Source organism: Pipistrellus hanaki (genome assembly GCF_964339955.1).
Source record: "Pipistrellus hanaki genome assembly, chromosome: 3".
Taxonomy (NCBI): Eukaryota; Metazoa; Chordata; class Mammalia; order Chiroptera; family Vespertilionidae; genus Pipistrellus; species Pipistrellus hanaki.
Window position 1 is genome coordinate 77268707 of NC_140505.1, and position 27148 is coordinate 77295854.

A 27148-nucleotide genomic window follows, 5' to 3' on the forward strand; every position below is an offset into this window, starting at 1 on the left:
GCGGGGCACTGTCCAGAGCGGCCAATGGGAACCAAGAGGGGGGCTGTGGGCGGGGCCGGGAGGCTGCGCGCGGGCTTCTGGGCCGGCCCCTGTGCTCCGCGCATTCCCTCCAGCTTCCGGGCAGCCGCCGGCTCCTGCTACCCGTGAGGCCCAGGGGAGGCTGGTGCTCAGGGCCGCCGCCGCCGGTGAGTTCCTGGCCGCAGCGCGTGCTTGGTCTCCCCTCCTCCGGTCCGGCCCTTGTCCCGCGGCGCCGGGCACCTGCCGGCGCTGCCGTTCCGGACGGCCGGGGCTCGGGGCTGGGGCTGGGACTGGGACTGGGACTGGGACTGCGGTTCCCGGAGCCGGCGCTGTCTGCCTTGCGGTGCGCGTGCAGGTCCGGTTCGGTGGGGCGCGAGGTTCGGGAGTCGGGCCCGCTGCTCTGGCTGCCGCCGCTGGTGGTCGGGAGGGTTCCCCGGAGTGCGGAGCGCCGGCTCCCCTCCTCGTCTCTGGGCGATGGGGTGACTTCAGTGCGGCCCCGAGGTCCAGGTGTGCGGTCCGCAGGGTGTCGCCTCCCGTGCGTCCCTCCCACTCGCGCCCCATTCGGGTGCGCGGCCGGCCGGCCGGCGGCCTCAGCTCCGGGGGGGGGGGCGCGCTGCCCCGCGACAGGCCAGGCGGCTTATGTTCGCAAGGACCGGCCTAATTAATTTGCTTGGGAGGTTAACGTAGCTCTGGATTTTGGCGTCTTTCTAGGTGGAAGTAATTTAACGTAAAGCAGTTGCAACAATCAGCATTGTTGTTCCTGCGCAATAATAGCAAAACTGTTGCGACTGCCAGCACGTTCTAGATCCATCCTCATCAAGTAGTGAGAAAAGTGGAAAGAAAAGTGGTCTTTGCTTTGTGGCTGCCAAGTCTTGTGGCCATGGGATCAGGTAACTCATGTGAAATGAGATATAGTTTTCTTTTTATTTATTGGGGTGACCTGAAACACATAGGTTTCAGGTGTGGGTGACTATGTTACAAGATCTGTATATTGCACTGTGTGCCCATCACCCGAAGTCAAATGAGATAGTTTCTAACATTCTTTTCAAATCTCACATTTATAAGTCTGTGATGAGCTTATTTTTCGTCCTATACCCTTAAAAAGAATGGGAAACAGGAAAAATTCATGCAAGATGGGGAATAAAGGTTTATAAACGCACCAAACTTTCAAGACTGTGATTATAGTTTAGGACTGCAGAATGAAAAGGGAACACAAATAAAATAGAAAAAGCTTATTCAGAATTAATAATGTTAGAGAAACTTGGGAAGTTTTCAGAAGTCACAGTAGCAATTACAGTATTTAATTACCTCTCTTTGCAGCTGTACAAATATGGTGAGGAGAAAAAAAATATAACTCAGAGGATATGTAACAGCATATTTCTTAAGTGTGGGGAGAAACCTTTGGAATTCATAATTTGTATAGACATTTGCACTCAGGAAACTTTTTTTTATAAAAATATTTTATTGATTTTGTACAGAGAGGAAGGGAGAGAGACAGAGAGTTAGAAACATCGATGAGAGAGAGTCATTGATCAGCTGCCTCTTGCACACCCCCCACTGAGGATATGCCCGCAACCAAGGTACATGCCCTTGCCCGGAATCGAACCCGGGACCCTTCAGTCCCCAAGCCGACGCTCTATCCATTGAGCCAAACCGGTATCGGCTCAGGAAACACTTTAAAAAAAAAGAATTTTATATTCTTTATTTTAGAGAGGAAGGGAGAGGGAGAGAGAAATAGAAACATCAATGATGAGAGAGAATCATTGATCCGCTGCCTCCTGCAAGTTCCCTACTGGGGATCGAGTCCTCAATCCTGGCATGTGCCCTTGGCAGGAATCGAACCAGGAACTCTTTAGTCCACAGGCTGAAGCTCTATCCACTGTGCAAACCGGCTAGAGCCAGGAAACACTTTTTTTTTTTTTTTTTTTTTTTTTTTTTTAGAGAGTTTGTATTTCTCCTACAAGAAAATATATTTATTCTGAATATTGAGAATTCCATACCCTCCCACTGGTCAATATTTTTAAACAGCTTTTGAAAAATAGCATTGGCTTTGTAGTAAATAGAAGAAAGCTTATGCATTCTTTTGGAGACCTTAGTTTGAGGATTCATAGTTGTGTGACTAGGGAAAGTTTCCTCTCTGAGACTATTTCAATTGTGAAATGTGGCTAATGATACATGTTTCATCCAGTTGTGATAATTACATAAAATCCTTTAAGTGGAAAATGTACAGCAATGGCTGACGTATCAAATAGTCAATACGGTAATAGCATCTACTGTTGTTAGTATTATGTTCAGAAGGCAGTAAAGAGAAGTGGTCTCTGGCAGTTAACTCAGGCTACAGGGTGGATCTAAAGAGAAATGCAAAGGGGAAAGGGACCAACAGCGACCTCTATCTGTACCTGACACTGGAATTTTCACCAAGTTGTAATCCTTTCTCTGAATCTCAGGCTGAGATGCGCCCAAACACTAGTGATTGCCAAGGACACTTCATTCTCTCTGATTGTGTTGGCCTGTCAGTCATGGCACTTGGTTAGGATTGTGATTTTCCCGAACAATTATGCTAGGAAGTTCAGACATATGTGTGAGGAAGAAACCCTCCAAAGAGAACTCAAAGACAAAGAATTGGTTTTGTTTACTGGGCAGAGATTTCAGCCTAAGATAAGCCCTGTTGCAGCTGGCTCTGGTCAGTAGAGCTTATTAAATATTCCGGTCTTTGCTAGAACCTTTTCTTGTTTGGGTGTTTGACTAACTACTGATGTTCTCTGGTTGTTATTTAAGCCACATTCTTCTTAACAAACATTAACTTGGGAAAGCACAGCAGTCTTAACTGCTCATGGATCTAGTCTGTCTTAGCATTCAGAAAGGAAAGGAGAACCCCAAAGGTTTCCCCCCTCCCTTCCTACTTAATTTTTAAAAACCAATTGAACAGGAAATATTTTCTTACGTTTAGCTCGGGTTGCAGGAGTGGACATCGTTTGTGGTGATACATCTGAATAGCAGCTAATGGGTGGGCGCACCATCCCAGGTGATTTAAAACTATGGGGAGGCAGGTCCACAATAATTTGAGCTCTAATTGAGTATTTACAGATGAGAATAACTCAGAAACTCTGGGTTGTAATCTAACTAAAACTTAATATAAAAACCAACAGAAGCCAAATCTCAAAACTAAACTAGCAAAACAAAATGTAGTGGCAGGAAATGAGGAAGTTAATCAGATGAATGGCATGGGGTCATATGACAAAGTTGCTTTTAAAAAAATGTTTTTAAGTTAGAAGTTAGTATAATCCCATTTCCCATTAATTTTTGGTGACATTTTAGAGGGTATCTTTTGTGTGTGTGTGTGTGTTTATGTCCATATAAATGGCATAGACACAATACTATATTCATTGTAGAAAAAAATCTTTAATAAAATGAATAAAAATAATGAACTAATTATACCCTATTTGGCTCAGCATCAGCCTGCTGACTGAAGGGTCCCATGTTTGTTTTTGGTTAAGGGCACATGCCCAGGTTGCAGGCTCAATCCCTAGTAGGGGCCAGTCAATGAATCTCATAATTGATTATGCTCTCCCCCTACCCCCTTTCCCCCCCCCACTCTTCTCTTTTTCCCCTCTCCCTCTCCTCCTCCCCCTCCTCTTCCCTCCTCCTCTCTCTCCCTCTCTGAAGTCAATATATAGGATAGGATATAAAAAGAGAATGAACTGTATTGTTATCTTCGAGGATTAAATACTCAAAATAGGAATTTAAGTGATAAGTATTCCAACATCTGGATTGGCCATAATAATTTAACTCACTGATTTTCAGTAACAATACAGATTCTTGGGATGTTTCTGAGATCCTCATTCTGTTGATGGGGTCCTGGTCCCTGTATTTTTAAGAGGCCTTGAAACCAGGTTAGGAACTACTGATAAGGAATCCTCTAGGCTCCACCCAGATCCTGATGTGTATGCAGTATCACGCTAAGAAAATAATCATATGGAGGTTAGGGAAGGGGATATTGGGGAGCAACTGCTTAATAGTTATCTTGTGGAGTGATGAAATTTTTTGGAACTGGATAAAGGTAGTGGTTGCACAACATTTTTAATAAGTTCCATTGAAGTGTTTGCAAAGGTGGTTTATTTTATAGTATGTGGCTTTCACCTCAGGAAAAGTACCCTGAAAAAAAGAATTATATGAACACTATCTTTCTTGTTGTGTTAGAAAATAAATGATCCCTGTTTAGATTGATTACCTTCTGTCTATAGTATTTTTTCTTAGGCTTTCTCTTAAATTAAGCGCATTTGTGTTTATAAGATGCATCTTATCAGTAGTACCTTTTGAAGCCTAGTAATATTTTCTTCTTAATTAAAACGCCACCACTTTTTTATGATTGTATACAGCCTCAGGTGGCAGCAGTAAGAATCCTGCACTTGGAAGCAAAAGTCTTGGAATTGGAAGCCCAGTTCTGTCCCCGTCAGCTGAGACTTGCCTTCCTGGTCTCTTTTTTGGTCCTCCTATCCCAAAATTTCACTGAAATTTATACTGAACTTCCATATGTCATTGTTATGGAGTTACTAGAAGCCCGATGCATGAAGATTCATGCTACAATGGCCTTTCCTTTGGCCACCACTGCCTTTCCACTCCGGCCCTGCTCCTTTCCACTCAGCCCCGGAGCTGCCTCTTTCTGCTCTGGCCCTGCCTTCCCATGCTGCCCAGAGGCCCTGAGAGACCGGGGGAGGGGCAGAATGCCCCTGTTATTTGGTGCCTGTGTATGCAAATGAACTGCCATCTTTGTTGGGTTAATTTGCATATAACTCCTGATTTGCTGGCGGTGTAGCAGAGGTACAGTCAATTTACATGTTTGTAAGATAAGATTATTAGGTAAGATCATTTTTAATTGATTTTTGGGAGAGAAACATCAGTCTGCAGGCCGATGCTCTATCCACTGAGCCAAACTGGTTAGGGCAGGGAGAGAAACATCAATTGGTTATTCCACTTATTTATATATTCATTGGTTGTTTCTTGTATGTGTCCTGATAGGGGATCGAACCCACAACTTTGGAATATCAGGACAACCTGTAATCAACTGAGCTACCTGGCCAGGGCCTGTAGTTATCATTTTGTTTTTTAACTTGGAGTCAGCAAATCCAACAATGGATTAAGGAAGGTACTACTTGATAGTAAATGAATTATTGGACAGTTTATAACTTACAGTGTTAATCATTGTATTATGAATTTATTAAGGCTAATTACAGATACTATTAAATGTTTTCAAGGATAATAGGGAGATGAACTTTCAAGGATGTGGGTTGTTCTTAGTACTGAAATACATAAAGCATATGATGCTTTTCTAGTTCTATGCATAGGAAGCGTCTGCCTAATTCATTTGTAGCCATTCTGAATTGGCAAAATGTAACTATTCTGAATTTGCTTAATAGCTATTGGTAGATCTATTTAGGATCCCCTTTGGGTTCTTTGTGTTTTCTTTTAGTTTAGGGAAGCTACTTGACTTTGTTGAGAACTGACAATCTTGTCAATAGTGACTAATGGTAGGCTTCTCCTGGGAAATGTGAACATGGGAAATTCCTAAGACAATGATTTTCAATAGTATATACACAAAAGTGTTTTAACTGGCAAGTATTTCTGGTTAATAGACATGAGGCCATATTTACCAACTTCATTTATAAAACTACAGAACATATAATGAATGTGACAGGCATGTGACTATATGTCTCAGAGCACCAGGACCTATTACAGGAAAGGAGGATGGAAGTCAGTGTTTGTTTAGTGTCTTTTGTGCTTTCTTTCTTTCTTTTTTATGTTAATCCCCACAATAGGTCTGAAAGCTAGATATTTACTTATCTTAGAGAGTAAAAGTATGGGCTCTAGGCTGCTGTGATGATGATGATGATGATGATGATGATGATACTGAAGAAAAAACAGAGGTTAACAGGAACTTTCCTTGAAAGGAAATGGTGAGGCTCTGACCCCAGACTCTGCCTCTTGCCTTCACACCAAGCTGCCTCCCATCTATTACATACTATGGGTAAGAGAATAGAGCTGACAGTGTAAACTAGAAGTATGTTTTGGTATTTTTAAATAATTGTCATTTTATCTTGTGATAGTGAACTGCAGCACTTTTTTTCTCCTCCGGTGCACCTGAGGGACTTCTCACTAAGCCAGTGACAAACAGAAAATACTGAAGAACAGAAAATAGCCTCCACTATACTACACTGACTACATATACACATTTCAAGATATCAGTATACTGGGTTACTTAAGGCCTGAATGAGAATTAGGCAACTGATAAAGTGGAGAATAGTAGTTGTTAATTTAGAGTTTAATAGATAAGGGGTGCTTTGCCTTATTGAGGCAAGGTTCCTATCATAGACTCATTGGGAATTGTTGCAGGAGTTTCAGTGATAACATCTGGTAGCACTCTCCAAATCAAACATGAGTTTAAGGATGAAACTGCCTATGTGGGAAATTCCAACTTTGAAACATCTTCCATTTGTTCCCAGGAAAGATCCTGTTGGAGGCTGTTCTGTGAATCAGAGGAGAAGGGACAGGAGTGAGCATGTCGGCCCTCAATTGGAAGCCCTTTGTGTACGGAGGGTTGGCCTCCATCACGGCTGAATGTGGTAAGGAGCCCAGGGGCTGCAGTCGGTCTGTTCACCCGCTGTACGTGACGGTGATTTTAAAACCGAAGGTTGCAATTGGTGTTTGATGTGAATATAGTTCAAGCATAGAATGTGAGATTATGACTATTAATCTCAGAATTCAAAATTTCCTGCTTTTGGTATGCTTTTTTAGACAAATAGTCATTTTGACAACTTGTTGCCAGTTTATAGTTCAAAGTTTAGTGGGGAGAAAGTTGAACCTGTTGAACAAACAGAAGTTTTATGAATCATTTTTTAATTACATCAGTTCCTATTTTCCTTGTATGCTTCCTTACTTTGTCCCCACCCTTAACACATTTGGCTGTAAAGAAGTGTGAGGAGCGCCTGGCTGGCGTGGCTCAGTGGTTGAGTGTCGACCTATGAACCAGGAGATCACAGTTGGATTCCTGGTCAGGCCACATGCCCAGGTTGCAGGATTGATCCCCTATGTGGTGTCTTTAGGAGGCAGCCGATTGGTGATTCTCTCTCATCATTGATCCCTCCCTCCCTACTTCCCTCCCTGGACCCTTCCTCCTTTTCTCCCTTTCTCCCTGAAATCAATAATAATTAAAAAAAAAAGAGTTTGAGGAGCTCAAGGCTTTCCTGAGCTAGATTCCATTTTCTGTCATTATGCCATCACTTTCTGAATATGCACATGATCCAGATCCTATTTGTGACTTGTTCACATTAGTAGAGGTCCACATCAGGGTCTGTTTATTCCCTGGAATCATTCAATCAACAAAAATTTTTTTTTGGGGGCGGGGGAGGGGCCTTCTGGTAAAAGCCGAAAGACCTGCCAGACAAATTTAAAAAGAGCTGTAAGCATTCAATCAACAAATATTGATTGAGCAGCTGCCGAGTGCCTGGTGCTGGGCTGGACACTTCATTTGCTTCCGGGCTCAGTCATTGCTGTTCTGGGACGAAGGCTGCCCCTGAGGGCCAGGGAGGAGCAGTGCCAGGGGTTGAGCTGCTCTGTGGGTGGGCTCTCCCGTTGACATAACATCACATTTACTGAGCATGAGTTTCACATGTTTGGGTGAACTATCTGTTAGGCACTATATTAAACTTCTTACTCTAACAGATTTACTTTTAGACTATAGAACATAGAGTGAGAACTGCTTTGAAAATGAATTTCTCTCTTTCTTCATAATCCCAATTTTAGCCTTCACATGTATAAAAAATAACTTATGTTTTATTTTCCTTATTTGTATTATTTTAATCCTCACCCCAAATGGATATGAACACACACACACACACACACACATATGTATATATATATATATATTTACACACAATACAATATACAGATGATGTGTTATAAAATCATACACCTTAAACTGTTATATTGTAAATCATCGAGCTGAATAAAAGACATTGATCATGCCGGCAGTCGGACATCCCTCTTAAAATCCGGGACCGCTGGCTCCTAACTGCTTGCCTGCCTGCCTGATTGCCCTTAACCACTTCTGCCTGCCAGCCTGATTGTCCCCTAACCACTCCCCTGTCCGCCTGATTGACACCTAACTACTCCTCTGCTGGCTTAGTTGCCCCCAACTACCCTCCCCTGCCAGCCTGATCGCCCACAACTGCCCTTCCTGGCCATGATCTGCCTCCTCTGCTAGGACCCACCTCCTCCGTGCGAGGTGGCAGAGACGCCTGGACCGGCTTCCTCTGTGCCGCACAGAGCCTCGGGACCCCCAGGCCTCACTGCACAGAACGGTCACCGGGCCCCGCCTCCACTGTGCATCTTGTGGTGGCCAATTTGTAATGACATTGCAAGGGCAGGAAGACCACCTAGGCTTTTATTAGTGTGTGTGTGTGTGTGTGTGTGTGTGTGTGTGTGTGTGTATATATATATATATATATATATATAAATAGTGTGTACACACACTATTTTTTTAAAATTGATTTGAGAGAGGGAAACAGAAACAAAGAAACATCAATTGGTTGTATCCAATTGTGTGTGTATATAAACATACACATACACACTCACACACACACACAAACACACACTATTTTTTAAAAATTTATTTGAGAGAGGGAAACAGAGAAACAGAAACATCAATTGGTTGCATCCCAACTGGGGATTGAACCTGAAACCTAGGTTTATGCCCTCACTTGGAATCAAACCCTGCCGTTTTTTTAGTGTACAGAGCCACCCAGACAGCCAAAATGACTTATATTTAAACATGGATTTTTTCATTATCTAAATAATTCCATCTGTCTACTTTTTTTTTTAATATATGTTTTATTAATTAAAAAAATTTTTTTTTAATCTTTATTGTTCACATTATTACAGATGTTCCTCTTTTTTTTCCCCTTCCTCTGTTGCTCCCCTCCACCAGGTTCCCACCCCAGCCTTTGCCCTTTCCCCACCCATCATTGTCCTCATCCATAGGTGCACAGTTTATGTTCAGTCTCTTCCCACATCCCCCTCTCCCCTTTTCCCCAAGAATTGTCAGTACACTCCCCTTCCATACATCTGATTCTATTATATTCAACAGTTAATATTGTTCATCAGATTTTTTTTTTAATTTCCTTGGTTTTTAGATTCACTTGTTGATAGTTATGTATTTGTTGTTCATAGTTTTTATCTTTATTTACTTTCTCTTCCAAAAGAACTCTCTTCAGCAATTCATATAATTCTGGTTTGGTGGTGGTGAACTCCTTTAGCTTTTTTTTATTGGTGAAGCTCTTTATCTGGCCTTTGATTCTGAGTGATAGCTTTGCTGGGTAGATTATTTTTGGCTGTAGGTTCTTACTATTCATCACCTTGAATATTTCTTGCCATTTGCGTCTGGCCTGCATGGTTTCTGTTGAGAAATCAGCTGACAATCGTATAGGTGCTCTTTTACGATTTGCTCTTGCTGCTTTTAATATTCTCTCTTTGTCTTTTGCTCTTGGAATTTTAATTATGATTTGTCTTGGTGTGGTTTTCTTTGGATTCCTTTTGTTTGGGGTTCTGTGCGCTTCCTGGACTTGTAAGTCTAATTCTTTCCCCAGGTGGGGGAAGTTTTCTGTCAATATTTCTTTCAGTATGTTTTCGATATCTTGCTCTCTCATCTTCTGGGACCCCCATAATTCTGATGTTGGTTCGCTTGAAGTTGTCCTAGAGTTTTCTTACATTATCTTCAACTTTCTGGATTCTCTTGCCTTCTTGCTTCTGCGGAGGAGTGTCTTCTGGCTCTTTATGTTCCAAGTCTTTGACTTGATTCTTGCGATTTTTCATTCTGTTTTTAGGACTCTGTATAATATTTTTTATTTCAGTCAATGTATTCTTTATTTCTTGTTGATCCCTTATTATTTCTAGTTGATCCCGTTTCATATCCTCATAGGTCTCATTTATTTTATCGGCCTTTTCTAGGAGATTCTTGAAAAACATTATAAGTGTGGTTTTGAACTCTATATCCAGTTGCTTTTTGTCCTCCATTTCTTTCATTTGTGATCTATTTCCTTGTCTCGGCATTTTCGCAGCTACCCTGGTGGGGCGGAGTTTCAGGGTGGAGCCTACAGCCTTGGCTTCCGTCAGCCCCGCCCTATGCGGCTCCTGAGTCTCAGTAATCCCCAGGGTCCTTCAGTACTTGCTGCAAGCACCTCTGAGAGTGAGGTGCCCTCGAGTTTCGCCTGCTACCAAACAGTCTAGTCTCTCCCCCAATGGGCCCAGAACTGGGGTTCAGTTCAGTTGGAAGTGGGATTGGAGGTGGTGTTCAGAGCAGTCTGGAGCTCGTCTCCTTCCCACCAGGGCAATCTGGCAGCAGAGTCAACAGTCCGTCCTCTGCGCGCAATGTGCGCACCTCCGGAGGCTCTGCCTTTCGCGGCTTTCCTGGAGTTCCGCCTCACAGCCCAGCTCCCTCTGTTTGAGCCTGGGTCCCCGGGGTCTGGCCTAGAACTGGGGTTCAGTGCTGTCGGAACTGGGGTTCAGCACAGTCGGAGCTTTTATCTCCTTCCCGCTAGGGAACCCCAGCCAGGCACTCAGCCTCCCTCCTCTCCAGCTCCGTCCTCTCCGCGCGCGCCGCGTGTCTCCGTACCTTGGGCTTTTACAGCTCCTCCGCTCTTCCTTCTGGTTTTCTCCTTGCTTCTCGTTGTAGAATTTCCAGTCAGTCGACTTTCCTGTAGTTCTGGGCAATGTCCATTTTATATTTTAGTTGTATTTTATTGAAATTGTTGTGTGCGGCTGCGGTTAGGTGTTTACCTGTGCAGCCATCTTGGATCCTCCTCCCATCTGTCTACTTTTTAGCAGTGTGGTTTCCTTAAATCCTATGTAGAATAAGATAGAACATAAATAAAAATGTTAAAAAAGGAAAATACACGTATGCCTTTAAAAAATCTTTTTGACCGAAATCAGTTTGGCTCAGTAGATAGAGCGTCGGCCTGTGGACTGAAAGGTCCCAGGTTCGATTCCGGTCAAGGGCATGTACCTTAGTTGCGGGCACATCCCCAGTAGGGGGTGTGCAGGAGGTAGCTGATTGATCGATGTTTCTAACTCTCTCTCTCTCTCCCTCTTCCTCTCTGTAAAAAATCATTAAAATATAAAAAAAAAATTTTGTTCCCATTTTTTAATAGAAAAAAAAAAGATTGTTTCTTAGTTTACATTATAGTCTAAATGTCTCTTTAGTAATATGTCACTATGTATCCCTTACTTAGTGGACTTTCTTTTTATTAAGTGAAAATATTTCTTTAAATTTTTAAGGTACATTTCCAATTGATTTAACTAAGACACGGCTCCAGATTCAAGGCCAGACGAATGATGCGAACTTTAAAGAAATTCGATATCGAGGAATGTTGCATGCATTAGTGAGGATAGGCAGAGAAGAAGGCCTGAAAGCTTTGTATTCTGGGTAAGTGACCTTTGTATATATTTTACTGTTGACCTTTCAAATGAAAATCTTTCAGACTAAGACCTCATAGAAAAAAAGTAAAAGTTTGAGATTTATTTTTAAAAAGCAAGTAACAACCCTCCTACAAAGGCGTGTCTGTGGTTCCCTGTCTTTGGACACGTAAGAATTGGAGGCAAAGAACTGTGGACTTGAAGAAGTCTGGAGCCAGCTTGCTCCCTTCAGGCTCAAGATCAACTATCCCACACAGAAGGGAAGGGAGGGGAGGGGAGGGGGGGAGGGGGGGCAAGGGGGAGGGGGAGGGGTAAATATAAATAAATAAATAAATAGCAAGTAACATGTTAGGTTTTTCTTTTTCTTTTTTTTTTCTTTTTTTAAAATTTTTATTGATTTCAGAGAGGAAGGGAGAGGGAGAGATAGAAACTTCAATGGTGAGAATGATTGATCGGCTGTCTCCTGCTGGGGTTAGAGCTCACAATCCGAGCATGTACCCTTGACTGGAATCTAACCTGGGAACCTTTAGTCCACAGGCTGACGCTCTATCCACTGAGCCAAAGCAGCTAGGGCAGTACTTGAATTTTCTACACTTGTGGCCGAGAGGAGCACTGAAGGGTCTGAGTAGAGGGACTGCGGTGATTAAGTTTCATTGTTAAAAGAAATGCCTGCTTGCCGTGGGGAGGAAGAATTAGAGAATAGTAACACTGGCAGCGGGCAGTCACGGAGGAGGTCGAGACAAAAAGGATCTGACCTGGGGTGGTTGTTTTCGGGATGGAGCAAAGAAGACAGTTTAGAAAGCTAGTTGGGGCATAGGATTGACATATTGTTTGACATAATAATGAGGGGGTTTGTGGAGGAGTAGGAGTCAAAGCTAATATCTTGATTTCTGGTTTGGCCATTGTTCTAGGGTACAGAAGAGGAGAGGTGATAGTTTAGACAGGGAAGATAATTAGTGCAGTGTGGGTTACCAAATGATGGAGGTAGGTTAGGGTTGACAAATTAGGAAGAAGTTGTAAATGTATCTTTGGGTCCGTGTTGGAAACATGAATTTAGGAGTGGTCAGTTAAAGCCATGGCAATAGCTGAGCTCACCCAGGCAGTGTGTGGAGCAAGGGGAAATGAAAGCATAGGACAGATTCGGGGAAACCCCAGAGGACAGAGGTAGGATGCTGTATACAGTGCACAGGAAAGAAAATAAATGGGAGAGGGCGATGTGGCAACTCAGGGAGGAGACAGCTGCAGGAAAGACAGAGGACCGAGTAGCAAATACTGCAAGAAGTTATGTAAGATGCTGATTGAAAAGCATCATTTAATTTAGCAACACAGATGTCAGCTGGCCACCTGTTTTGATGAAGAAGGTGGAAGGAAGCCAAATTGCAGTTGGAGAAGGAAGTGGGAAGTGCTGAGAGCTGGCAGTGCCAATGCACAGGTGGTTCTGGAATCAGAGAGGGAACTGGAGGGAGAGGAAAAGGCTGAAACAGGCCTCCCAGAGCGTCAGTGCAAGAACAATAGATGCTTCCAGAGGCCAGACTTCATTAGGTGCACTGGACTGAGAAAGCAAGGCCTCTTTTCATTTTAACATGAATGGGCAAACAGAACCACATATTCACTTACAGTCTCATTGAGAATAAATATGAGGGGCTGAGTTTTCACTTAGCTAATAATTTGCTCAGGTATTTATAACCTTTTTGGATTATACCTACCCTGTTTCCCCAAAAATAAGACAGTGTCTTATATTAATTTTTTTCTCCCAAAGTTGCGCTAGGTCTTATTTTCAGGGGATGTCTTATCTTTCCATGCACTAGGTCTTAATTTCGGAGGATGTCTTATTTTCAGGGAAACACGGTATATACTTTTTAAAACTATGTTGCCCAGCTAGTGTGGCTCAGTGGTTGAATGTTGACTCATGAACCAGGAGGTCATGGTTCGATTCCTGGTCAGGGCACAGGCCTGGGTTGGGGGCTTGATTCTAGAATGGGGGCATGTAGGAGGCAGCCAGTCAATAATTTTCTCTCGTCATTGATGTTTCTATCTTTCCCTCTTTCTTTTTCTCTCTGAAATCAATAGAAAACAATTTTAAAAACAAGTTTTTGTTGGATTTTTAATTTTAAGACATCTGTTTTGTGTAGTTTGTAGAAGGCAAATGGGTGATTGATTGTATCTCTGCCTGTGGGTCTTCTAGAAGATTGTAAGTGATTTTTAGAATTTTTTTTGTCCCTTTATACTTGGTTTGACAGGATTGCCCCTGCGATGTTACGCCAGGCTTCCTATGGCACCATCAAAATAGGCACTTACCAGAGCTTGAAGCGATTATTTGTGGAACGCCCTGAAGGTCAGTGGCAGATCTTTTTTCACTTGTAGGCAGGAGGTAGGTTGTCTTTTTATTCAAGTAATTTTATATCAGATTTTCTGTGATTCACTTGACTTTGCTGCTGAGGAGAGCTCTAGTTGTGAAGTCTAAATGAATTGTGCTTACAGCAAGTCAGTAATTAGGTGAATTTAGGAGAAAATTTCAATTAAAAGGAGAAAATGCTTAGACTAGAGAATATGTTATTGTTCTAGCCCAGTGGTTGGCAAACTCATTAGTCAACAGAGCCAAATATCAACAGTACAACGATTGAGATTTCGAGAGCCAAATTTTTTAAACTTCTTCTAATGCCACTTCTTCAAAATAGACTTGCCCAGGCTGTGGTATTTTGTGGAAGAGCCACACTCAAGGGGCCAAAGAGCTGCATGTGTCTCGCGAGCCGCAGTTTGCCAACCACAGTTCTAACCAATGCAAAATTTCCTAAAATCATAGGAATTATCATCTGTATTTCATAAAAGCAGTGAATACATTTCTTAGTATTAAGAACTGAGTTCTTTTTTTTTTTTTTTTTTTTTAATAAATTTTTATTGTTCATATTATTACAAGTGTTCCTTTCCCCCCACTTCCCACCCCACCCTCTGCCCTTTCCCCACTCCCCATTGTCCTCATCCATAGGTGCACAGTTTATGTTCAGTCTCTTCCCACATTCCCCTCTCCCCTTTTCCCCAAGAATCATCAGTTCACTCCCCTTCCATACCTCTGATTCTATTATATTCAACAGTTAATATTGTTCATCAGATTTTTTTTTTTAATTTCCTTGGTTTTTAGATTCACTCGTTGATAGTTACATATTTGTTGTTCATAATTTTTATCTTTATTTACTTTCTCTTCTGAAAGAACCCCCTTCAGCAATTCATATAATTCTGGTTTGGTGGTGATGAACTCCTTTAGCTTTTTTTTATTAGTGAAGCTCTTTATCTGACCTTCGATTCTGAGTGATAGCTTTGCTGGGTAGAGTATTTTTGGCTGTAGGTTCTTGCTATTCATCACCTTGAATATTTCTTGCCATTCCCGTCTGGCCTGCATGGTTTCTGTTGAGAAATCAGCTGACAATCGTATAGGTGCTCCTTTATAGGTAACCACCTGCTTAGCTCTTGCTGCTTTTAATATTCTCTCTTTGTCCTTTGCTCTTGGAATCTTAATTATGATTTGTCTTGGTGTGGTCCTCTTTGGATTCCTCTTATTTGGAGTTCTGTGTGCTTCCTGGACTTGTAAGTCCAATTCTTTCCCCAGGTGGGGGAAGTTTTCTGTCACTATTTCTTTCAGTATGTTTTCGATATCTTGCTCTCTCTCATCTTCTGGGACCCCCATGATTCTGATGTTGGATCGTTTGAAGTTGTCCCAGAGGTTTCTTACATTATCTTCAATTTTCTGGATTCTCTTGCCTTCTAGCTTCAGCAGAGGAGTGTCTTCTGGCTCTTTATGTTCCAAATCTTTGACTTGATTCTTGCGATCTTCTATTCTGTTTTTAGGACTCTGTAGAATATTTTTTATTTCAGACAATGTATTCTTTATTTCTTGTTGATCCCTTAGCATTTCTTGTTGATCCCTTTTCATATCCTCATAGGTCTCATTTATTTTATCGGCCTTTTCTAGGAGTCTCTTGAAAAACCCTATAAGTGTGGATTTGAACTCTATATCCAGTCGCTTTTTGTCCTCCATTTCTTTCGTTTGTGATCTATTTGGTTTAGGCATTTTCGCAGGCAGCTTTTCTGTTGGGGCGGAGTTTCAGGGTGGAGCCTACAGCCTTGGCTTCCGTCAGCCCCGCCCTATGCGACTCCTGAGACTCAGGGTCCTTCAGTACTTGTTGCAAGCACCTCTGAGAGAAAGGTGCCCTCGATTTTCGCCTGCTACCAAACAGTGTAAGCTCTCCCGCAATGGGTCCGAAACTGGGGTTCAGTTCAGTTGGAAGTGGAGTTGGAGGTGGCGTTCAGAGCAGTCTGGAGCCTGTCTCCTTCCCGCCAGGGCAGTCCTACGGCACAGCCGGCCGGCCCTTCTCTGTGCGCTGTGTGTGCGCCTCTGGGACCTCCTTTCGCCGCCTTACAGCCCAGCTCCCTCTGGATGAGCCTGGGTCCCCGGGGTCTGGCCTAGAACGGGGGTTCAGAGCAGTTGGGGGCCCAGCACAGTCCGAGTGTTTATCTCCTTCCCGTTAGGGAACGCCAGCCAGGCACTCGGCCTCCCTCCTCTCCGGCTCCGTACTCTCCGCGCGCGCCGCGTGTCTCCGTACCTTGGGCTTTTACAGCTCCTCCGCGCTTCCTTCTGGTTTTCTCCTTGCTTCTCGTTGTAGAATTTCCAGTCAGTTGACTTTCCTGTAGTTCTGGGTAATGTCCATTTTATATTTTAGTTGTATTTTATTGAAATTGTTGCGTGCGGCTGCGGCTAGGTGCCTACCCGAGCAGCCATCTTGGATTCTCTAGCAAGAACTGAGTTCTAATACTCCATTGCTGGTTGACTCTGTGACTGCTTTAATCCATAGAACCTTATCTGTTTTTACAAAGGAGCAAGCTCCAGCTAGCTGTTACGTGAGAGTAGTGAATAGGAGCTAAGATGCCTTGAAAGTGCTTCATTATATTTTACGTCAAGTATATAAGATGTGATACCTTAATCAAAGAAATTTTTAAAAAATTAAAAAAAATAAAACTTGGGTTGGGGGAAAAATAAATAAATGTATAAGATGTACTTTAAAACTTTGTCACCACATTTCTCATAGGAGTATTCCTCTTTTATTCTCCCTACCAGACATACCTCATCTTAATTACTATTATGATCTGCATTTACACACAAAAGTGAATTGGTACACGATTATTTACTTTTGGAGATAATTCACATTCCTTTTCAGATTGCAAGAAACTTTGCTAAGTAAAATCTCTTTAGCCAGCAAAATTCCTAATCCTTTTGAAATTACTTGATTGGTAAGGTCTAAATTTCTTTATTCTCTTAAGGAACAAATGGTATGTAAATGAGTTACACCTGTATGTGAGGTGTTCACATGAAGAGCTCTGTATATTTGAAAGTCACATAATGTCTTTGTTTGCAGATGAAACCCTTCTGATAAATGTGGTCTGTGGAATTCTCTCTGGAGTCATGTCCTCAGCTATTGCCAATCCAACTGATGTTTTGAAAGTAAGCAGTGCTCTCTGTATCTATAGATACAATCTACATTTTCTTACTGAGAACAAGATTCAGATAATGAAAATCTGCGAATATAACATACACTGTGTGTATGTGTGACTCTGTTTATAATTTAAGTATTGTGAAGACTAATGTATAAATATCCACTAGGTAGGTTTCCCATTGATATGAAAGTAGAGCTCATTTTAGAGATGAGTATTTTGAAGATTAAGCAGAAAAAAAAATTTAGGTTTGGATTCATTTGAATTTTTCATTGAGAATCTCCTTTGTTTTATTGGTTCATTAAAAAGTACATGGGCTTCAAATTTTCAGAAGTCTGCTTATTAATAACCATTTCTAAATGTATTGTTAGGTTAATTCAATTTCAGGAAATACTAATGGAAATATTTACTTAAACCACAATTAGATACAACAGATGACCTTGTTGACAATCCTAGGGATTATGACAACCTTCTTAAATCCTATTTGGAATAAGGCAAGGGAATAAATTCATTAAAGAAAATAAAAATTAGTTGTGAGTTACTTTTTAAACCCTCTTATATACTCCTCTTTCTTCCTCAATTTCCTTTTTCCCCATATTATTTAACCAGAATTCACTATGCTTCTACCTTGGATCAGAAGGAGTAATTTTAGTGTTTAGAATCCAGAAATGAGTAAGACAAAAACCCTTGCCCTGAGAGAGCCTTCAGTCTGATAGGACAGTGGTCAGCAAACTATGGCTCATGAGCCACACGTGGCTCTTTGGCCCCTTGAGTGTGGCTCTTCCACAAAATACCACGTGCGGGCTCACACATACAGTGTGATTGAAACTTCGTGGCCCATGCGCAGAAATCTGTTTTCGGCTCTCAAAAGAAATTTCAATCATTGTACTGTTGGCATTTGGCTCTGTTGACTAATGAGTTTGCCGACCACTGTGATAGGAGATTCTGACAAGCATAAAAACTATGAAGCAGCATGTTGAGGACACTAGTTCTGCATAGTGAAGGTACAATGTGTGCAGGCACTCTGACCATAATTTTACCCAATGTTGGTGCGAGATTGCTGGAGAAAAATATCCATACTTCCTTTAATCTCTAAACCATATATCAGGGTTAAAAAAAGGCAGTTCCTGTATTTTGGTTTATTTTCACATGTTAGCATAGCAATAATAGTTCCTTTTAAGAAGTTAGAGGTAATATATTTGCTCCCTAAACCAAAATAAGGTACAAATGTATTTTAGTGAGTAATATCTTTTAATTCTTAAAAATGCAAAGAGCTATATCCAACATGTTATGTTGGAATATTAGTCATGTGAGTACAATGGCCCTTGTAAAGTTAATTTGTAAGTTCAGGTGTAACCATGTGTGGCGGGCATCATGTGGCTGTCATGGGGCTAACTCACCGGCTTATCTTTTGATTCAGCTGGTTGGAAATAGCAGGGAGTTGGAGTGACTAAAGAAATATGCTTGTTCATACTTAGTGCTGCCAGGTATTACTGGGTACTCTTACTAATAATGTTAAATTTTTAGAATTACCATCATATTCTCTCTTTCCTATTTTATAACCTATAGGGAAAAATGCTATTTTCTTTCCTTTTCAAAGACTATTTAAAAAAATTAATTTCTTTTTGACACTTTGTGAGCTATTATATACAAGACGTTCTAGACTCTGTTAGATGCTTTTTGTTGAATCCAAAGTGCCCAAGAACCAATCCATATACATTTTAGTTTACTGAGGATATTTAAGCCAGCATTATAGTAATAGTTTAATTATAGTTTTTTTCTTGTAATGGTTACTAAACAACAGATTGAATGATTTTTCAGGGATCTGTATTTGGGGAGAAATGTGCTAGCTTCTTTCTCATGTTAGTCTTTAAAATAATTTCTAGATACGGATGCAAGCACAAAACAACACCATTCAAGGAGGAATGATAGGCAACTTCATTAACATTTACCAGCAGGAGGGAACGAGAGGACTGTGGAAGGTGAGCTTAAATGGATCCAGCTGATTAGGTCTTCACTTTTCCCTTTTTGAAAATATTTTTCCTATGTCCTTCATTTTATCTAATCCAAATGGAATAATGGAGTAAGGGGGGAAGAGTGACATCTGCCCCTGAGATATTTTATCTGTAAAATGGAAATATAAGAAATATGTCATGATTTGAAAAGCACCTTTTGAATAATTCATATGTAAGAAATTCTGTGAAGGTTGAGCATCTTTTTGTTTACTTTTTTAAAGTTCTTATGTTTCTGGGTCCCAGTTCTGTTGAATTTTTTAACTTATGTGGTTTCATGCCTTTTAAGTGAATATTGTTAACTAGTGCTTAAAAAAATATATACTTTCATTGATTTCAGAGAGCAAGGGAAAGGGAGAGAAATAGAAACATCAACGTTGAGAGAGAACTATTGATCGGCCTCCTGCATGCCTCCCACTGGGGACTGAGCCTACAACCTGGGCATGTGCCCCTGACCGGAATTGAACCGGGGACCCGACCCTTCAGTCTGCAGATCGATGCTCAATCCACTGACCCAAACCGGCCAAGGCTCTAGTGCTTTCTTAAATATTCTAATGACTTGTCAGTTAATAGAATAGACCCTAAGCAGGGGTCCTCAAACTTTTTAAAGTGGGGGCCAGATCACGGTCCCTCAGAGAGCTGGAGGGCCGGACTATATGAACTACTAATTCCTACTGTAACACCTCGGCTGCGCTCACTGCCCAAAAAACCTGGCGAGCCGGATCAGACTCCTCTGCGGCCGCATGTGGCCCGCGGGCCGTAGTTTGAAGACCCCTAAGGTCACCAGTACTCTCCTCTCTGTATGTACAAGGAAACTGAAGGTTCTGAGAGGTTCCTGTCCTAGCCAAGGTCTGTCCAAGGTCATACAGTTAGTGACAAAATCAGAATTCAATGTAAGAGGTCTGACTTTTTACACTCTGGTCTTCTCTACTCTGTATATTTCTCCCTCCCACCAGGAAAAATGTCTGAATCCCTATTATTAATGTTTTTACTCAGGGCGTGTCTCTTACTGCTCAGAGGGCTGCTATCGTTGTTGGTGTGGAGCTACCAGTCTATGACATCACCAAGAAGCATCTGATTCTGTCGGGCCTGATGGGAGACACTGTGTACACTCACTTCCTGTATGTTTATGGATTTTTAAATTAATATTTTAGGTATACATGAGTTTAGGGTGAAAAATTGCTACAAATTTATAGAAATTTTAAAGCTGTTATAAAAATATTACATCCTCATTTGAAAAATTACAATACAGAAGTGAAGCAGGAAAAATTAACACTTATCCCTTTAAATAGATAGGAATTGTTAACAGTTTGATAAGTACCTTTCAGGTGTTTTCTATGCGTATGCAAATATGTCTACAAAAGTATATTACATGTACTTTGTTATACAAATATCATGCTTTGTATTCCTTTCTTTACTTTTTATTATTTTTATTTTTCACCTATTAAGGTATAATTGACAGGTAAAATTGAAAAGATATTTAAAGTGTACAACATGATGATTTAATATGTATACATTGTTAAAGGATTTTTCCCTTCAACTTAATTAACTTATCTGTCACCTCACATGTTTATCCTTTTGTGTGTGTGAAAACATTTAAGTTCTACTCTCTTAGCAGATTTCCATTATAAAATGCAGTATTATCAACTATAGTCACCATGTTATATGCTAGCTCCTCAGACCTTATTCATCTTATAACTGAAAATTTGTACCCTTTTACTGTCTCCCTATTTTCCCCATTCCACAAGCCTCTGGCAACTATTTTGTACTCTTTGTTTCTTTGAGTTATAGTAGTTTTTATTTATTTATTTATTTAAATATATTTTATTGATTTTTTACAGAGAGGAAGGGAGAGAGATAGAGAGCTAGAAATGTCGATGAGAGAGAAACATCGACCAGCTGCCTCTTGCACACCCCCTACTGGGGATGTGCCCACAACCAATGTACATGCCCTTGACCGGAATCGAACCTGGGACCTTTCAGCCCGCAGACTGATGCTCTATCACTGAGCCAAACCGGTTTCGGCAAGTTATAGTAGTTTAAAATATATATATATATTTTTATTGATTTCAGAGAGGAAGGGAGAGAGAGAGAGAAACATCAATGATGAAAGAGAATCATTGATCGGCTACCTCCTGCATGCCCTCTACTAGGGACCAAACCTGCAAACCAGGCATGTGTCTTGATCTAGAATTGAACCATGATCTCCTGGTTCATAGATCAACACTCAGCCGCTGAGCCATGCCAGCTGGGCAAATTAGAGTAGTTTTGTTTGTTTTTAGATTTCATGTATAAGTAATACTATGTTATATTTGCTTCTTACTTGCTTTTTTTTTTTTCTTTTTTCCCCTTCTCTCCTTTCCCTCCCATCCCTTCCCTCCCTTCCTCCCCTTCCCTCCGTCCCCTTCCCTTCACTTTCTTCCCTCCCCCTTACTTGCTTTTTAATCCTTTTCTGAGGATGTTTATATAATATATGGATATACTTTTTAGAGAAACATAGATGTTAAAGAATCGATTGGTTGCCTCTTGTACTCTCCCCAACCAAGGATCTAACCCAGGGGTCCTCAAACTTTTTAAAGTGGGGGCCAGATCACGGTCCCTCAGAGAGCTGGAGGGCCGGACTATATGAACTACTAATTCCTACTGTAACACCTCGGCTGCGCTCACTGCCCAAAAAACCTGGCGGGCCGGATCAGACTCCTCTGCGGGCCGCATGTGGCCCGAGGGCTGTAGTTTGAAGACCCCTGAACCTGAAATCTGGGTGTGTGCCCTGCCTGGGAATTGAGCCGACAACCTTTTGGTGTGTGGGACAATGCTCCAAACGACTGAGCCACCTAGCCAGGGCTTTCTTATTTGATTTTTAAAATATAATAATATATTCCAAATATCTTTCCGTAGCAGTACAAACAGACTTCATTTATTTTTAATAGCTGCAGATTAGTATTGGCTATATCATAGTTTAATCCACTGAGGAGCGATTTAGCCCATTGGGGACATTTGGCTATTTCTAGAGACTGTTTCTAAAGTTATGACTTGGGGAGTACTATTGGCATCTACTGGGTAGAGGCCAAGGAGCTTCTGAACATCTTACAACAGAACAGACCTACACGACAAAGAATCATTGGTTCAAAATCTTAGTGCTGAAGCTGAGAAGTGCTGCTCTGAGTTAAGTGATACTGAGTGTGGTCTGTGGCAGTCTGGTGAGACTGAAAGGTCAGTAGAACCTGAGCCCCTAGTGGACATGCCAGTGAGGAAATGTTTTTCTCTGATCTTGAAGAAAAATAGGGTTATGAGATGACTAAAGTTACTCTGATTTCTCCTTTTAGGTGAATAGATGCAATAGATCAGCGATTTTCAATAGGTGTGCCACAGAATTTTTAAAACATGTAATAACTATGACTATTTGGTCAGGGTTACTGACTTCTTTTCTATTAGATTGTCAAATAAAAAAAATGACAACAGCCAGCACAACATTAGCTGTCAGTGTGAGTGAATCAAAATTATACTTATTTTTTGTCAGATCAGCAAAAAAAAAAAGTTTTTGATGTGCTACAGAATTTTAGTAATTAGCTTATGTTTGCCATGAGATGAAAAAAGTTAAAAATCACTGTAACAGCTGAGATGGGTTTGGTTCAGTGGATAGAGCGTTGGCCTGCGGACTGAAAGGTCCCGGGTTCGATTCCGGGCAAGGGCATGTACCTTGGTTGCGGGCACATCCCCGGTAGGGGTGGTGCAAGAGGCAGCTGATCCATGATTCTCTCTCATCGATGTTTCTAACTCCCTATCCCTCTCTCTTCCTCTCTGTAAAAAATCAATAAAACATATTTAAAAAAATAAAAATAAAATCAAATCACTGCAATAGATCATCCTTGGAGAATGTCCCTTCATGTTTCTATAATTCTTTGACATTCCAGAACCTCCAGTATATTCTTAGCCAAAGTTGGAATTTGTAAGCCAGTATAATCAGTGTGGTGTTTAAGAAGTTTATACAGCTCTCTAGATAGGGTCCTTATGTTTGATACGTTTCACATTGTTACTGTTACTTTAACACAGCTTGGGAGGAGGCGCTTCCTGTCTTTGATGGCGGTGGTGGTAACCTTTTTGTTTTTCTAATGGTATCTTTCCTAGCTCAAGCTTCACCTGTGGTCTGGCTGGGGCTCTGGCCTCCAACCCTGTGGATGTTGTGAGGACACGTATGATGAATCAGAGAGTCCTTCGTGATGGCAGATGCTCTGGGTACACAGGTACCCTGGATTGCTTGTTACAGGTGAGAATGTCTTATCTCTGTAGGGTTGGCAATTCCTCTTTTAGCTCATTAACTTCCATCTGATCCACTTATCACGAGTTTTTTATAATTTTAAAACACGGGGTTTATAGTAAGATAGACCTGTGGATCTGTCACTTGTAATTGTGTGACTTTGGTCAAGATAAAGACTCTATACTTCAGTTTCCTCATAAGTGAAATGGGACAATAATAGCATGTATATCATAGGGTTATTGTAAAAATAATGCCTACATAAAACAGCATAATGCCTGAAATAATTTGGTAAGTCTTATTAGTATAATTAATAATAATAATAAGGGAGAGTATTGTGAAATGAGCAGATTTATCCTTCCTGTTGAGTCAAACTGGAATGAGTTCCCTTCATTCAGCCATCTCACAAAGGAGCAACATCAATCTTACCGTAATACTTAGTTTAAATAATCGGGCCTATTGCTTAGGAGTGTACAAAAGTTTGCCAGTGTCTCCCTTACTGGATTGCCAGCAGTCAAAGATTTGGGGGCACTTTTTTGGTTTTCATTTTCCAGCATGATGCTAGACCTTTTTTTTAAATAAATTTTTATTGTTCATATTAGATGCTAGACCTTTAAGTATTGCTTTACCAAAGCAAAGATACTTATTTATAATTCATCCAACAACATGAAATAGTGGTGCTCTGAATTATGTCTTTACCATCATGGCTTTGTTTCCTTATGTCTGAGTTTGTGGGCCCAACGGGAAAAGAGGCAAAAGACTCTGGTTGGAATTATTAAATCTCATTTCTTGTTCATGTTTGCCTGCTTTGGGTGTGGAGCCTTAGTCATCACCCGTGCAGAAGCCTTTAAATCCAAAAAGAGGCAGAGGACAATGATTTCTTAGTCCTTCCAAACAGGGTTTTATTTTTAAGGAAAATACATCTGTTCAGTCGGGATACTATTGTTAATTCATTTGACATAACTGGAAAGTTGCAAATTAACTTTTTTCTCCCCCTTACAACAGACATGGAAGAAAGAAGGATTTTTTGCTCTATATAAAGGGTTTTGGCCAAATTGGTTGAGACTTGGTCCTTGGAATATCATTGTATCCTTTTCTGTTGTAGTAGAAGTGAAAACAGATAGTTAAAAATATTGTTTGTATAAACTATCATGTTATTAATTATAATTTAGAAGTTGGTTTTTAGTCTTTTATGCTCCTCTGATTCAAGAAGTAACTGTTTAGTTCTTTTATTTTTTTTTTTTTTTTATTTTTTATATTTTATTGATTTTTTTACAGAGAGGAAGGGAGAGAGATAGAGAGCTAGAAACGTCGATGAGAGAGAAACATCGACCAGCTGCCTCTTGCACACCCCCTACCGGGGATGTGCCCTCAACCAACGTACATGCCCCTGACCGGAATCGAACCCGGGACCTTTCAGTCCGCAGACCGACGCTCTACCACTGAGCCAAACCGGTTTTGGCTGTTTAGTTCTTTTAAAAATATGTTTTTATTGATCTCAGAGAGAAGAAGGGAGAGGGAAAGAGGGATAGAAACAATGATGAGAGAGGATCATTGATTGGCTGCCTCCTGCATAACCCCTACTGGGGATCAAGCCCAAAACCCAGGCATGTGCCCTTGACCAAGAAATGAACCATGACCTCCTGATTCATAGGTTGGCTTTCAACCACTGAGCAACACCAGCTGGGCTGTTCAGTTTCTTTTTCATGAGGTCTAAAATATCTGTGCTAGGCACTGTGAATCTTGGTTTAATGATGGTATTATTGAAAGGTAATGACGTCAATAAAAATTTTTATTTAGACTTTATTCTAAAAACTTAGAGTATTTAAGATTTCAGAGAGAGGCCGGGTTGATTTTATATTTCCAGCCACTCTTAGGAAGGAAGTGGTTTGGTTGCAGTGTTCTAGCATATTTATTTTAGAGAGTACCTAAGGATAAATAGTTATTAGCTCTAGAATTATTTGGCCTATCAATACTATTTCCTGTATGCCAAAGTGGGGGGTAGGAAAGAAGTGACAGTTCATTAGACATGAAAGGGCAGAATTATAAGATGGGAATGTCACCATCCTCTTGTTTCTCTTTATCTGTGCCTCCCCCCTTATGGGGGCCTGCCTAACAGAGATCCTTGGGGAGAGCTCCCAGGGTTTGCTGTGTTTCTCTTTCTGTGAGTCTTCCCACCTCAGTAAAGTCATAAAAGTGAGGTAGTGTGGGTATAATCTTAGAAGAAGCTCTCAGAGCCAATGCTAAGGGATTTATGTGTGTATCTCAGCTGTGATCTTTCTGTTCCAAGCTGACCTTGGGAAGGCTAATGTGTAGATCTTTCAGAATGATTAGGGTGGAGTCCTTGTATTTAACCATGTTCATAGCATGTGTCTTTTCAGATATATTTGTTTGTAGATTTGCTATTTGAAGGTCTGTTTTTATGTTTTTGGGGTTCGGATGGCATTTTCTTTGAGAACCTTAACCAATAATTGTAGTTCTTTGTGACATATGAGCAGCTGAAGAAATTGGATTTATGACAAGTCAAGGCTGCATGAGACATCCCTCTGAAAATGCTAACTTCCAAAACAGTAAAGCTTCCTGTGTTTCCCACTGCTTCTCACTGCTTGACTCATCACGGATTCTGAGGTGTGAGCAACAGATGAAGACTGGGTTAGTTCCAACTGTTGTGTGTTGGCATCAGCCACTCTGCATCGAACGTTTACTGGCATAAACTGCAACATTCAGACACTAGTTCTTACCATCAAAGTGCCCTTTGACATCAAATATAACATGAAATGCATGTTTTTTGTTAAAGAAAACTTGCAAGAAGATCAGGAACTGGTGCTGTTTCTTCAGGGAAGAGTAGCACCTGGAGCATCACAGCTCATAGCGAGAGACCGCCCTGAAGAAGCTCACTGGAACCGTGGAATAGAGCCTCTAGGGGGCACTGTCGATCCTGACCTGGGGCTTTTGCTTCTTGTCAGCTGAAGAACTCTCACAGGTGGAGACCTGGGCTTTTCAACCCTAGGTACCAACTGAACAGGAAATAGAGCCCTGGAATATTGCACTGCTTTATAATTTCCTATTTTGGCATGATCTTTCACTTATAATAAGTGATTTTAAGCCTTTGAAGACTTGACCTTTGTAAGGGATTGTTACAAAGTATTAATATCTAAACTCACGGTGGTGTGATGTGTTGGCTGTGAAGGTGGCAAGGTCTGTGTTGATGGGAGGTGTTTCAAACAACTTGGTTCTGTCTTAGGTTATGTTAGTAATTTGTTCTTTGATTTTCAGCAAAGTTTATGTCCCATTCAGGAAATGGGGATAATAACATCTATGGAAATTGAGGGTCAAATGAAGAAAATATTAGTTGCTACTATTTGACTTGTTTGGTAAGGGTGTTTACATTATGCTGTCATACAGCTATAATCCTAGGATAAACAGTCTGGGTGTATGGAACAGTCATTTTATCATGGACTACTCATCATAATTCCGAGGGAAGCCCATTGTTAAAGGCCTTGTGAAAGAAAGAACACTGTATAAGTTAAGGTTTTATTGTGTTTTCATTGCAAAGTGTTGAAAGTGAAGTAAGAGTTGATTTTTCCAGGTTTCCCAGTTTTTACTTTAGTTTGGGCCTTGTTTGTTTAAATATTTCCTATCTTGGACTTCCTAATTAGCTTGGATGGCAAATAATGCTTGAAATTTCAGTAAGGATTTATTTGGCATTACACCTGCTTATCTAGTTTCTGATAAGAGGTATATATCTTCTTCTAAAGACAAGATAAGTCATTCTTCCTCTTCTTTCTTGCCTTTATCTTACTCAGTTCAAAGTAAAATGTGACTCTAATAGCCCCAAGAACTTGTCAATAAAAGAAGTCAGCCACAGGAAAGGGGAATATATATATATATATTGGAGGCCCAGTGCACGGGG

At 41.0% G+C, this 27148-nt stretch overlaps 1 protein-coding gene across 1 annotated transcript; it reads left to right on the forward strand.

The window, feature by feature from the left end:
• On the forward strand, positions 1–26824 carry SLC25A30 (solute carrier family 25 member 30). The gene is made up of 10 exons (XM_084879482.1): positions 1–185; positions 6519–6638; positions 11347–11494; positions 13725–13819; positions 16893–16978; positions 18855–18950; positions 19977–20101; positions 23109–23247; positions 24241–24321; positions 25713–26824. The coding sequence occupies exons 2-10, from the start codon at positions 6575–6577 to the stop codon at positions 25752–25754; spliced, it is 876 nt and encodes a 291-aa protein (XP_084735608.1). The 5' UTR covers positions 1–185; positions 6519–6574; the 3' UTR covers positions 25755–26824.
• The last annotated feature ends 324 nt before the right edge of the window (positions 26825–27148 follow it).

Bases quoted from the DNA above. Each gene is read 5' to 3' on its own strand.
- SLC25A30 (XM_084879482.1), top strand. From the start codon at position 6,575: ATGTCGGCCCTCAATTGGAAGCCCTTTGTGTACGGAGGGTTGGCCTCC. The intron at 16,979-18,854 runs GTAAGCAGTGCT...AATAATTTCTAG, and splicing joins ATCCAACTGATGTTTTGAAA to ATACGGATGCAAGCACAAAA. The intron at 20,102-23,108 runs GTATGTTTATGG...TATCTTTCCTAG, and splicing joins ACTGTGTACACTCACTTCCT to CTCAAGCTTCACCTGTGGTC.